The 14,393-nt window shown below is 35.9% G+C and overlaps 1 protein-coding gene across 6 annotated transcripts in view; it reads right to left on the reverse strand.

Annotated features, from left to right (window-relative positions):
• Nucleotides 1-14,393, reverse strand: part of TRPS1 (transcriptional repressor GATA binding 1) — a 253,448-nt gene that overhangs the window by 161,992 nt on the left and 77,063 nt on the right. For all 6 annotated transcript variants that reach the window (XM_068525872.1, XM_068525870.1, XM_068525867.1 and 3 more), the window contains one exon: nucleotides 13,218-13,821. In XM_068525872.1, the coding sequence (XP_068381973.1) occupies nucleotides 13,218-13,821 (604 nt within the window). The remainder of the gene's footprint in view (nucleotides 1-13,217; nucleotides 13,822-14,393) is intronic.

Here is a 14,393-nt window from a genome sequence, read left to right on the forward strand (position 1 = left end):
ATGCATACTACTATATATATATATAATATATAAAATAGATAACCAACAAGGACCTACTGTATAGCACAGGGAACTTTATTCAATATTTTATAAAAACCTATAAGGGAAAAGAATCTGAAAAAGAATATATATATATAATCACTTGCTGTACACCTGAAACTAACACAACACTGTAAATTAACTATACTTCAATTAAAAATGCTAAAATATTAAATTAAATTAAATACTACAGCTTACTTGTTCCACTCCATGGCACTTGGCACTCCTTTCCTTATACCATAATCATGTTTCTGAACATTATCTCCCAGACTGGTTTACAAATGGTTTAAAGAATCGGTGTCCATAGCTTGTCCATGTTGGTATCACTCCTAGAATATTCTGTACAAACTAGGTTTTCAACATAAATTCAACTATTAAAGAAATGTCAGTTCACTTAGAAGTCATTCCAACTCCTCTGTTGGAGTTGGAATGTTCCAACTCCTCTCTCCTCCTCCTATGAGAAATGCCATTTCTTGCTATCCATTAGATATTTTCATCTGAATGCCCTGCAAACTTTGTAAGTGTTAAGACTACCTTATTTAACACTCACAAAAAAGCTCACGCTAGAGTTCTGCTAATGGCACTACCATTCATCAAAAAGCAATTTAGAAAAGTGTGGACTCTGAAGTCAGCCTATATGGACATGGTCTAGCATGACCCAGTCACTTACTAGCTGGGTGACTTTGGGCAAGTGATTTAATATTTCTGAGGCTCTATTTCCTCTGTAAAATGGAATTAAAGATATCCTCTATGGCATGGGGTTACTTGGAAGATTAAATGAGTTATTACAAATAGAAAGGAGAGCCTGGCCCATAGTTGTTGATTATCAAATGTTAGCTATTATTGGTCTCCTTGTCCAGTCATCCAAACTTAAAGCCTCATTCATCATAACCTCCCTCCTCTTGGTCACCCACACATGTCAACTTGGCTACCTCTTGAATATTCTACATCTAGCATATCTATAAAAATAATCTCTCATTTTCACTATCCTAGTGTAGCCTTTGTTATCAGTCATAGGATAAGGGATTAACCTACTAATTAATCTCCTTTATCACAATTCTGCCCACCTATCCACCCCCTTCCAAGCCATCCTATGTAAAATGGGATAGATATTAACCTTGTTAAAGGTTTGATCAAGATATCTTTGATCTAAATCCTGTGATGGTTCCCTATTTCCTTCTGAAATAAAAAATTTCAAATAAGCATTTAAGGAAATTCTCCTAACCTATATGTCAGGTCTTAGCTACACAAACTATACTGCACATACCTTTTGATCAAGCTTTTCCATCATCTATATCTTAAAAATGCCCTCAGCTAAACTCACATTGTTCTCTCTACAGAGCTTGCCCTCCATGCAGTCATATTCACTTGCTGAAAGCTTAGTCTTTTTTTCAAAAATCATCTCAGAAAACTCTATGTATGACAACTGTTTTCAATCACTCAACTGAATGTGATCTGTTCCTCTTTAAACACCCAAAGACCACTGCTCTCCTCTCCTTGTCCCTTTTATGGAAGTCTCACTTTTATTATCGTTGTCCGTATACTTAGCTTATCACTTATACATGATTGTATATTACTTGAGGGCAAGAACCCTGATTTACTTATATCCATACTCTTTATAGGATCTTTCATGGTTCCTGAAACAAAGTAGGTGCTAAATTATTATTTATGGGACAAGAAAAGTTAGAGACCAGTACATCAGGGAATGATTCTACAAAAGTTATCTTTTGCTTTGGATTTCTATTTCTTTCAAGTCTGAGTCTAGGTTAGTTTGGTTTAACACATGTTGGTTCTTTGAAAATAAATCCTGAACCCAGATGAGTATTAATGTATGTAAATTTAGATACAACCAATTATGCACTCAAATCCCCCAAACAAATGGGTATACTGTTAAAATTTCATGAACTATAAACACAAATAGTTTCTAGTCTTTGAAAGGACTTTGCATATAGCAGTGAGATGCTTGAAAAAGAAAATGAAAATGGGATTTAGAATGGTTTTCTACACTTCCCTTTAACACCTGAGTTTCATTCTTACCTTACCTTAAACTATGTAAATGACCTTGAGAAAATTAAAATAAATTCAAATAGTTTAAAACAGAGTTTGTGTGTGTACCAAGAACTTCACTAAATAGCTGCTGGCACCAACTTTATGTGATCACCAAAACATATTAACTTTAAGAATCTTTTTGGAGACAGTGAAATTTATATATTAAATACATATATACATATATATTAAGTATATATATATATACATATATATACATATTATATATATATTTACCTTGTAAGATTCATTTCAGTACCTTACACTATTTAAATACTCTTTGAATGTCAAGGTGACTAAGGAATGTTTTGATTGTAAAAGTGAAATAGATACTTCACTGAATCTATGTTGGTGCTTCAGAAATGTACCTTATTCAAACCTTCATACTAACTTTTCCCCCATAATAATGTTTAAAGAAAATGTTGGGGTTTCTATTTCTTAGCTACCACTGTGAGGCAATTCTCACCAATAAAATGTTTTCCCATTTCCCAAGAGTATATATACACATAGCCTGGTAAAGTGACCAATACTTGACAATAAACTCCACTACTGTGTCACCCCATGGAGGAACCTGATTATAGGGAAGCCAGTTCGAACAATTTAAAATTGCAAGCAAGACAGAATTATTTAGCTACAAGGATATTCAATGCAGCACTATTTACCACAGCAAAAACTGGAAGTAACTTAAATGTCTGACAACAAGGAATCAATAATCATCTTTTCTGGTACAACTAGTACAATACATAATGAAATATTATGAAGTCAATAAATGTGATATAGCAGAATAAACACTAATATGAGAAAATGTTTACGATTTATTATAAAGTGAAATTGAAGGCTATTTAATAATAAACATATAAGTCTATGTTTGTATGTGCCTGTCTTCGAGTGTGTGTGTGCCTCCAGAAAGGGATAGATTAAAGTGTTGAGTAGTCATTTTCTTCTTTTTTGCTTATTTATATTTTCTAAAATGTATGTAATGAACATATAATGGGAAAGAAAATGCCAACAAATACTAATTCGATATCCTTTTCTCTTTTCATAGACTCTTCCATGGGAAAGAAAATGCCAACAAATACTAATTCGATATCCTTTTCTCTTTTCATAGACGTTTCCTAATTTCTTTCTTGTTTTCATCACCAGCGCCGCCCTAGAGGCCACCTTCTCTCCTGAAACCCACAGGAACTGAGTGGAAATATGGTCATTTTCATCATGACCACCAATACTTCAAATAATTCATATATGAATAATGAGGTATTAACTCTGAAGGAGCACAAAGAATCTAAGATAGGTTTATAGTTTTACGATTTCAGTGAGGCGAAACTGAATTATTCACATCCATTAAATAGAGTTTGAATGATTCACAGCCAATTTTATTTTTATAATTGTAATGAAACAGCTGGGATTAGAGTCTATTCATGGACTCATAAGAAATTTGCACCCCACCTACTAAAATTAGTTTCTGCATCCAAAATTCTGATTTGAACATCTGACTGTGAAAAAAACAGGCAACATCGCTCAATGCCAAGAAACTGAAGAAACAGACTTTGAACATGTCATATTCTCACCAGAATTATTTTATTTCTCATTGTGCAGACTTCCCTTTATCGGGATTCATAAGTGTACCCTTAATAGCATGATTCCCTGAAACAAAGTTATTTTCAAAGAATGAGCTTTCTTGTATAAGATAAGCCCCTGTTGAAGATTTTAGACTGTATTGTGACAGTTGTTTATAATTTATGGGTTCTTAGTCATTAGAGGGAAATCTAACTTAGGAACTTGGACATCAAATACATGATATCTCTTTGGACACTAGCATCACTAAGTCTACAATAGAAGATATTTGTCTTAAAGTTGCCTTGGGTATCAATTCACAGACCTAAATGTTTAAGGTTTTATAGAAAATTTGCTTGGCCCCAGAGTTTGCAATTTTAAAGAGATGTGAGCAATTGTATGCTTCTATCTCCATAATTTTCCAAAGAAGGAAACAGGACATAAGGACTGAGTGACTCACCCATGGTGGTCACACGGCCAGTTAGTCACAAAGTGAGTCTAGAACACAAAGCCTCTTTTCCTCCAATCCAGTACTCTTTCCACTACATCACAAGGGAAGAGTAAAAAGAAAACATAAAATATAATTTTACTGGAAAATACAATCCTGTCAAGCCTGAATCACAACCAGAGACACTCCATTAAAGGTGGAACACACCCACCTCTAAACCCAGCTGTAACCTCCAAGGGCTCGGCACACTACTAAAGAATAATTCAGATATATTTTGGAGTCTTGAAAAGTATTTAAATCATATGTAAATTTGAGGTAAGCTCTAAATTTTGATTTGATTTTTTAAAAAATCCTACATAAGATATATTATCATAGTATAAAGTTTTGAGAGGCATATTAAGGGGATAGTTAATTTGTAGACCATAGACTGCCCATTGCGACAGTCTTCATTTTAAAAACCTCCAGTTTTCTTTGAATCAGTTATATGATTCAGGCGAAGTAATGGATTTTCTTGAATTATCAAGAAAAATTTAGGTTGTAAATTCCTGACATTAAGAATTAGATTAGCCAAACATGTGTATCTTCTATAATATGACCAACACTGCTTCAACTGTAGCATGCTTTGCAAAACAGATAAGCTTCTAAAAAGTTATAAGTAAATAAAAACATTTTCATTTTTCAAGGTATCAGGGAAGAAATTTTAAAAGTCCCATACTGAGGTTCTGGGGTTTTTTTTTTAAAGCAAATGATTATTTTTAAGTAAAGCAAATAGCTCTCTCAAATGTAATATTTGTAAACGTTTAGATTCCCATACATAAATCTGACCTAACTTGTGCATATAAATAACATCAGGGCATGTTTTCATAAACGTCATTAACGGGTTAAGAATGGCCTGAGAGGGCTTCCCTGGTGGCACAGTGGTTAAGAATCCACCTGCCAATGCAGGGGACATGGGTTCAAGCCCTGGCCCGGGAAGATCCCACATGTCGCGGTGCAACTAAGCCCGTGTGCCGCAAGTACTGAGCTTGCACTCTACAGCCTGTGAGCCACAACCGCTGAGCCCACGTGCCACAACTACTGAAGCCCGTGCGCCTAGAGCCCGTGCTCTGCAACAAGAGAAGCCACCGCAATGAGAAGCCCTCACACCCCAACAAAGAGTAGCCCCCACTCGCCGCAACTAGAGAAAGCCCACGCGCAGCAACGGAGACCCAACACAGCCAAAAATAAATAAATAGAAAAAAAAAAAAAAAAAAGAATGGCTTGAGATTCTGTATTTTTAGCCTATAGCAATCACAAACTCAATGTTAATTGATAAAGTATTCTTTCCCTTGTCTTTTTAACACGTTATTAAGAAATAATAAAGACTATTCTATGTGGCATTCTGATAATCCTATGAAAGAAAAATACTTTCTAATGGAATCAATGTAAATATTTCAGCAACAAATAAAACTAAAGAGCATTAAATTCCATATTTTAAAGAGAAAAATCAAGTTCTCTCTTATAGTCCCTCAAAGCCCACACTATTACCCACCACATCCAACACACATCCAAGGAAGGCAAAAACTGGGTTGAGAAATTGTGAAGGGTGGTAAAAACATCATCCAGGGAGGCAAAAGGAAAACAAGGAAAGAGAGAGTTCTCCCCTAAAAAAGGTAAGCCTATCTGAGTTGACTGCTTTCCCTTAAGAACCATGACTCAAATCTGCATAAGAACATAGGTCGTACTTGGAAATAAATTCCTCTAGAAAATAAACTGTGCTGCACACATAATATAAGGGAAGCATATCATACCATTATCTGGCTATTGGATATCTGTCATATTTCATATACATAAGAAATAGCTCTTAAAGATTATCATTTGCTTTTTCCTTGATTATCTGCATTCATCATTAAATAAGTCAATTTAGTTTAACAGCTCTCCTTAATTACGTATTTCTAGGATATTATTCTCTAAGCATTATTTATGAGTGAATTTATTTTGTATCTTAAAAATGACCTGGGGCTTCCCTGGTGGCGCAGTGGTTGAGGATCTGCCTGCCAATGCAGGGGACACGGGTTCGAGCCCTGGTCTGGGAAGATCCCACATGCCACGGAGCAACTGGGCCCGTGAGCCACAATTACTGAGCCTGCGCGTCTGGAGCCTGTGCTCCGCAACAAGAGAGGCCGCGATGGTGAGAGGCCCGCGCACCGCGATGAAGAGTGGTCCCCACTTGCCGCAACTAGAGAAAGCCCTCGCACAGAAACGAAGACCCAACACAGCCATAAATAAATAAATAAATAAATAAATAAATAAATAAAAGACCGTGAATTTCTTTAAAAAAAAAAAAAAAAAAAAAAAATGACCCACTTCGATGACAGTGACTTGGACATGGGACACCATTTATTAACAGTCGTATTTTCTCATTTAAATATTATACAGTGTATTCTGCCTTTTAGAAATATATCTGTATATCCTTAGTTTTTTCTGATTAATCATGATGTTACAGATAGGTAAATTTCCAGGGCATGAAATGGTTCATCGCTTTCATAATTAATATGCCCAAATTAAATCTTAGAAATTGAGAAACTCTTTTTAAAAAGGCAAGTTAACATGTAAAATTATGTGCGAGAGCTATTTGATCATCCTAACATGAGAGATGATACCACTCAACTGATCACATCACAAATGTCCCGTACTTACAAAAACAAAACGAAAGTAAGATTCCTTTGCCTTACTCCTAATCACTGATAACAACATAAAAAACATGCCGTAAGATAAAGTGTTGTGGATTTTTTCCAAAATGACGTCATAACCCCGATTCTGTTTTACTTGTAAATTATAGTTAATTATAAACATCTATAAATGAGAATGTTACTTCGCCAAAATGCAGGAAATAGGTTCTTGGAGCCTCACTGAAACTATCTGCATCTCCTTGAACTAGTAGCCAACCACACGCGGCAGTATCCTACTTGCCAAGCTTCCTTGAGTTTATTGGTAGACCATCTTAGTAATCAATGTCCTTGTCTATAAACACTTAATGAAAGTTCACTAACAGAGTCAAAGGGAAGGGAGAGTAAAAGAATATGACAAAGGAAACAATATTCACTTTTTTGGTGGGAGCAAATACCAAAACACAGAAATCCAAGGTAAAAATTTTTCCTGGATTTTAGGTAATCAACACTTCTGTTAAATCCACCCATCAGACTGGACTTTGCCAGAAAAATACTAGATTCACATCGAGGCTGTGCAGCTCATGGCTGACACACTTTTGAATCATTCTGCATCTGTGCTCCTGAAACTTGGGCCACCTTCTGTATACTCTTCACTTCCAACATCTAAGAACACTCAACAATAGGGTCCTTCTTGGGCCCTGTTATCTTCTGACTCATGCCGTCCGTGAAAAAAAGGAAGCCAAGCAAAAGATAGTTATACAGGAAATAATTAACAGATACCGTGCTGAAGGATACCGTTTCACAGGGACTACAAACTTACAGCCCAATTCACTAAAAGATACAGCTGCTTCCCCTGCCTTAGAAACCTGGGCCAGCAGAACTATGCCAGACTTCACAAAAAGCCTAAGTTACAAAAAAAGAAAAAAAATGTGCTTTTAAAAAATACTTTAGCCAGGGGAGTTGACTTAAAAGAAAGAAATCAGAATAATAGAAAATCCCATTAGTCAAACATATATGTATCAAATTGATTTTAGTAGTGATCTATTGTCAAATATGGTATACCAATATAAAAGATGAATAACCAATAAAGGAAAAAAAAGCTACTTAGATTTTATTTAATAAAAACAATTAAAATGGTCATGTTCACTATTAAACATAACTAAGAGGATGAATAATTGTTATTTTTAAAATAAATCTATTATATATTTGAATTTAAACCATACCCTTTTCTAATAGGTGACAATAGAAATGCATCTATCTAGGGCAGAAGCACAGAGATATACAAGGATTGTTAATCTCTGGATACAGTAAATGGTTTTTAACATTTTATTCTTAGGCAAAATAAATATCAGCGGCTACTTAAAGAGAAACTTTACCAACATGGCCTAAAAACTACTATTTCCTAGCTAATGATTAGGGAGGTGTATACTTCCTATTTTTCCTGGTATAGACCTTTCTCTTTGGTATTCAATATATGCAAATATAAAAAAATTCAAATGGGGTCAGGAAAATGGTTATGTATGTAAACACTATGTTTAGACAACAGTACCTAGATGATAGCTGCTTTTATTTTCATTAAACATGAAGCAAAACAATAAATATCAGACTTTTCACTTGAGATCATCTTTAGTTAAAAAAAAGTTCCTGCGGTCTTCTGTCAATGGTTGTAAAGGCATTCAACACTGTCGCTTGTTTAAACGTCTCTTTGACTGCCAATGGACTGTCCCCAAAAGAACATTTTTGCATCTCAATGGGCTGTCCGGTATCAACAATCTTTAAACTATAAATTTAACGCCGCTGAAGAAAGGGGGAAATAACATCTGCTTTGTACTGTCTTGGTATCACATTTACAAAACGAACAAATAATCATACTACTTTGCACTTATCTAGAACCCTGCATCTGACGATCTCAAATGGCCTGACAAACATTAATTAACTAAGCTGCGCAGCACTCCTGGGAGGATGGCTGGCATCATGATCCTCTGTAGCAGACAAATGAACGGGATCCTGGGAGGCCCTTTCTCTGAGCCAATGGCTCAACTCGGATCTCAACTCCAAGAACCTGAAACTCAACTCCACAGCCCATGGCTAGGCATCTCTGCCAAAACCAAGCAGTGCAAAATGTACATGTTAAAACGGACAAATCCGTAAATAAATTTACACTGCAAACCGAAATCAATCACAAAGAGATTTATTTTTTCCCCTAGGTGCATGTGGAAAGTGGACTGATAACTAGGGCATCTGAACTGGTGGAAGAATTAGAGCCTATGAGTTATCTGACTGTGACGTTCTGTCCTGACATGACATGCAGAAGTTTATTACATAAGTATAGATTTGCCAACTAAACAATTATACTTCTGCGTTTCACTGAAAAACGAAAAAAATGCATTTGATATTGGCAAAATCTTTGTGAAATTTAATAACAGGTGTTTGCTTCCTTTTAATGGGGTTATCAGTTAAAAGACAAAGCTTTCTGTGTTATAAAATCCAATCTAACACGTTAATTACAAGAATGAAACCTAGAATTTCTCAACCAGGAAATAATAAAACGAACACAGTTACATCTGCGTAAGAAGCTACCAAATAATTAAATAAATAAATGCCTTTGTTAAAATAAAAATTATACAAGAAGCTGATCAGAAAAGAGCACCGACTACACTGAGTTCTGACTACACTACACTGTTTAGTTTAAAATGAGAAAGGAACATCTATTTGAATATAAAAAACCAATTAACTTTTGCTTTTAGCAAGACAGTACTAAAGACGTTAACCTCTTCATGGAGCCAAATCTAAATGCTGTGTTTTCAAAACATTTTCAGGAGCTTATTCATGTTTTATAAGATCTATTCTAGAAGTTTTAAAAGAGGAACAATTAAACTTTACATATAAACTTGGACTATTTCTAGCAAAGCATCTAAAGGGGCTAATATTTCTTTCTACTCATAAAAAGAAAAAACATGATTTTATAGAAATACTGTTAGTGCACACAAAACCCTGATTTTCATAAAGCAATTTACAAGATGAAACTTATGTTAATGTGCTCCCTGCCGTACTCAAAGCACAATCATCAACACAGGTCACATACACAATTTAGAATTTTTTATAACAAGATCAATTCCATTCTAGTAACAAGGGAAGTCTAAAGGCATTCACCAAATGAAAATACACATAAATGAGCTGCCACTGAATGTCAAACTAAAAGCCAAACACTGACCTAAGAAAAAAAAAAAAAAGAAGAAGAAAAGAAAGAAGTGAAGAAAACTAATGAATATTTTGAAACTTGAGCTCTTCTCTGTGATTCTTATATTTCCTTCCTCACTTTGAGTGCAGCAGAATTTCATAACTACAACCAGTTAGAAACATGTAACAGAAAGACTAATATTCTGAAAGTGATATTTTAATGATGTGCTTTGTGACATGACCCTAACTCCATTCAGCATACTCTTTAAAATGTTTCCATTATTTAGCAACATAGTGTTAAACTATTTTAAATTAACATTTTCTGTTGGACACATTTTCCACACTTAATTCTCGATATCACTCTGCCCAGTAGTCAAAGATGATAGTCAAGTTTTTACTTTTAGTATTAGAAACTACATGTATAAATGTATTTATATTTGTCCTATTAATGCTTTACTGGATGCTCTAATTAAAAAATCGCTTTTAAAACCCATTTTCCATTTCTTAACTTGCTTACTATTTCAAAACAAACATACCAAACAGCAAGTTAATTTCAAGTTCCATTCTACTATTTAAACTCAAACATGAATATTACATTCTGTAGATATATACTTACACAGACCCCTGTTTTCTCATTTGAAACATGGAAATTGTATGTGCATATTTCACTTGTGTACTTATAAATTTTTACAGGACACCTTTGTTACTAACTAGACCTCTAAAATTACAAAATTAAAGTACTTTGGTTTTGCCTTAGTAAATATGATGGCAATATTCTTTTGTGTTTCCCCTGACTGATGGCAGAGGAAGGAATGAGAAGTATATGTTTGCCATGATAACTTAGCAATACCAATTTCTACCACCAAAGTAGATTTCTTGTCAAATTCACAATCAGAATTCACCAAAATAGAATTCTTGTCAAATTCACAATCAGAATGGGCTCTTACTTCTCTCAATTATCTTAAAAAGCTGATCAGCAAGATATGTGTAAATTAAAACTTTTAAATTCAGTTAATATACTAATTGGGTTGGCCAAAAAGTTCATTAGATTTTAAGTAAAAATAAAAGCCACATTTTTCATTTCACCAAGAACTTTACTGAACAGCATATTCACTAACCAAATGAACATTCTGGCGGACCCAATATTTCACAATAAATCAAATCAGCTATACCTCCTTAACGCAAATGTCCAATAAAATGGGTGATTTCCAAAAGCACTATTCAAATGCAATGAAAATATAAATTTTAAAGATCAAATTTTACTAAAATCACAGAAGAAAGATCCAGGCCACTTTAAAATACGTCATATATATATACTTTTTTGTCAGCTCTCAAAATTTAGTAGACGATGGCCTTTAAGTATCACAAATCCTACAGTTAGGAATCTGATATTCACTGTAGAACGCAGTTAAGTAGCCTCTTGCTGAAGATTTCCTACTTCAGCAGCTAATGTGGAGGAACTGAAAAGACAGTTAAAATGATGCAACAGAAAGTTGAAGTCAGGGAATTAAGGAAGTGGAGGAATTGAGAAAAACAATTTTTTTAGAAAAGTATTATCACCCTCAGGCTGCTTAAAGAATAGAACTATCCTGCTCAGGTTTTAGATTGCACTGCTTCATAAATTACTGCTCGTTCCAAGTTCTTAGTGTTTACAAACGGTGGCAGAAAAGGTAACATTCCAGAAACAGTCTAAAAGAGTCACACAATTTGATATCAGATGAAGATGTCATGGATGAAAACAGTTTTAAATGGAAAAAAAGAAAAAAGAGTGGGGAGTTCTAGTGATAGAGATGTAAGGAAATCAATTCCACCACGCTCTCAAGATGCAACATGAAATTTAAAAATCCTAGGACACGTCTTTCCTGACTTATAACCAGAAACCATAAGAGCCACTTGAGATCAGAAGAGTCCTCATATACTAAGAAAATGATGAGCATTTACAATGATAAAAATGCATAATATATGAAAGAAGCTCCCTAAATTGAACACTCACTTGAAAAGCACAGGAACTATTTCTCTTCTTTCCAAAGTTATTTATGATAAGCTTGCTCCTTCCGGGCAGGAAGGATTCTTTGTTTCTCAGTGTACAAGGAGGCATCTCCTCTTCTGCATTCAAGCCCTTCTCTTAGCTCCAGGGCATGACTGCGGATGGGAAAGGTAACAACTTTTATAATTAACTGTGCTCCTCCAAGGGGCGTTTCTCAACTCCACTAGGGAAAGCCAGAGAAGCACAGATAAGCTTCGGAGAATCTACACGAAATGAGAGCAGAGTAGCCAAGCCGACATTGGCAAGAGTAATTTTTCTCCCCAGAATACATCCAGAGAGAACTCGGTGGTCTGTAACCTCCAGGTCAAAGCACTGGGCTGGCTGAACTGTATTTCCTAACCAGCTCTTTTGTAAAGGTTAGCTGGTTTCTGATCCTACCTTCCATGAAGGAACAAAGCTTTGAAATCATCCGGAAAGCTCAAAACTTCTCAAAGTCAAGGTGAGATGTTGAAGTGGTAGTGCCTTAGGCAAAAAGCAAGCATCACTCAACTGGGAGCTCCTGAATTTTCAAAATCTAAAATATTTCTCAACAATTCACAGTCTACACAGCATGAAGAGAGTGAGCAAGGATCTTATCTTACAGAGTTTTTGTTTAGTTTCTTTTTCACCCAGGACTGTGTCTTTCTCCCTACAAGAGCCCGATAATGTAAAATTCATGGTTCTCTTCTTTGGATGCTCTTCACACCATTCACACTTAAGTCTATCTCATTTTTCCCCCCTCTTGGCAACAAAACAACAAGCATTGTCATTTGTACATAATTACGCTGTGAGTTTTAAAAACACTACATTTCTGTATTAACATCTCCCGAGGGCTTTGCATTCTTAGCGATTTCAATCTCTGCTAATTTCCTTATTAACCATAGACGGTGCCACACCACCTTAAAATTTAAAAGTCATTTCATTATTTTAATGTAACAAATGTGCATCCTTCTGGGATTCTGAGCCTCCCTTCTCCAAAAGTGGCCTCATCGTTTTGCATAATCACCAGGAATGATTAACAAACATTCAATCGGAGCTGAGAGTAGTGACAAACAAGTGACTTCTACCCACTCGATCGAGTATGTGTAGAGTACACACAAACGCACGTGAGCTGCCTTCTACCACTTTGGACTTATTAAGTATACATCCCCAGACTGATACACATCATTTAGTTGCACTTGGTAAGTCATGATACTAACTCTAGAGAATGTACGTTCTCCCCATTTTCCCTTCAAGATATAGGAATTATTTTAAAAAAATAAAACCTTCCTACCCGTAACAGGGACTGGGATTCATCCTTGGACTTGTTTTCTCCGGATGCAGGATACTGCTGGGTGAGGGCGCCAGCCTTCTCTCCGCCTGCAGGCACCCCCTGCAGGAAGCCCTTGGTCTCCACAGCCAAGCCATAAATAGGGCGCGCCAGGTGGGCAGCCTCTACGTTGGGGCTATCCCTTAAAGTCTTTGTCTGCTCTTGGGGGACAGACACAGGGGTCAGAAGCCCCAGGCTTGCTTGGGTATAGGATGGACTGCCCCGTAGGATGTCCGCCCCTCTCCAAGTCACGTTGCGAAGGTCATCACTTGAACTCTCAGCCCAAGCTTTTTCTTTCAGCCCGTCCTTCTCTTCTAGCTTCTCCCTCTTCACCACACTCTCAGCAACCGGCTCTCCCATTTTAGAGTCTGGATTGAGCAGACTGTAGACCTTGAGGTCAATCTTGGGCTCCTCCTTGATGGTGGATACGGCATGCCCGTCCTCTTCGCCGTTGGCTGTAGTGCTGTCCTGTTCCTGGCAGTGAACAGTGTTGAAGTGCTCCAGTAGTGACTGAGTCTCGGCAGCTGTAAAACTGCATTGACGGCATTTGTAGCAGCTGTGTGCTCTCCTGCAGAAGAAGAAAACCATTACTCGAAATCTAGCATTCACGAGGGCTTTAAAAAATAGTCTTCAAGCACCTGAATTTTATCTCCTGTAATGTAATAGGTAGAATGAAATAACAATAGTCTCAATACCCAGAAACTGGCATGTAATTAACTGGCATCTTCAGTTCTAGGTAAGGAATGCAATATTCCCATTTGTTATATTAGCAATAACAGGTACCCGCACACACAGACACACTTATGCGTACACACTCCAGACAAGTCACATTTAAAACTGGTTGATTTGCTTTATTATTGAAGGACCTGCTCTGTTCATTTTACTGTGACCGGATAATCATCAATTCTATATTATTTAATAGATATTCATAAATGTTTACACTTGATTTCATCAATGGACTTTTCTCTTTCCGCTTATTTAAACTAAAGTGGGATATTTTTCACTAAATATATATACATTGCTAGTGCTGAAGTGCTCTATACAGCTTTTACATATATTAAAATAAATTCTACTGAACTGATTACAATGTTCTTTTCTATCATAAAATCTAAATCCATTTAATCAATGAAATGTGGTTGA

Source organism: Eschrichtius robustus, chromosome 17 (genome assembly GCF_028021215.1).
Source record: "Eschrichtius robustus isolate mEscRob2 chromosome 17, mEscRob2.pri, whole genome shotgun sequence".
NCBI lineage: Eukaryota > Metazoa > Chordata > Mammalia > Artiodactyla > Eschrichtiidae > Eschrichtius > Eschrichtius robustus.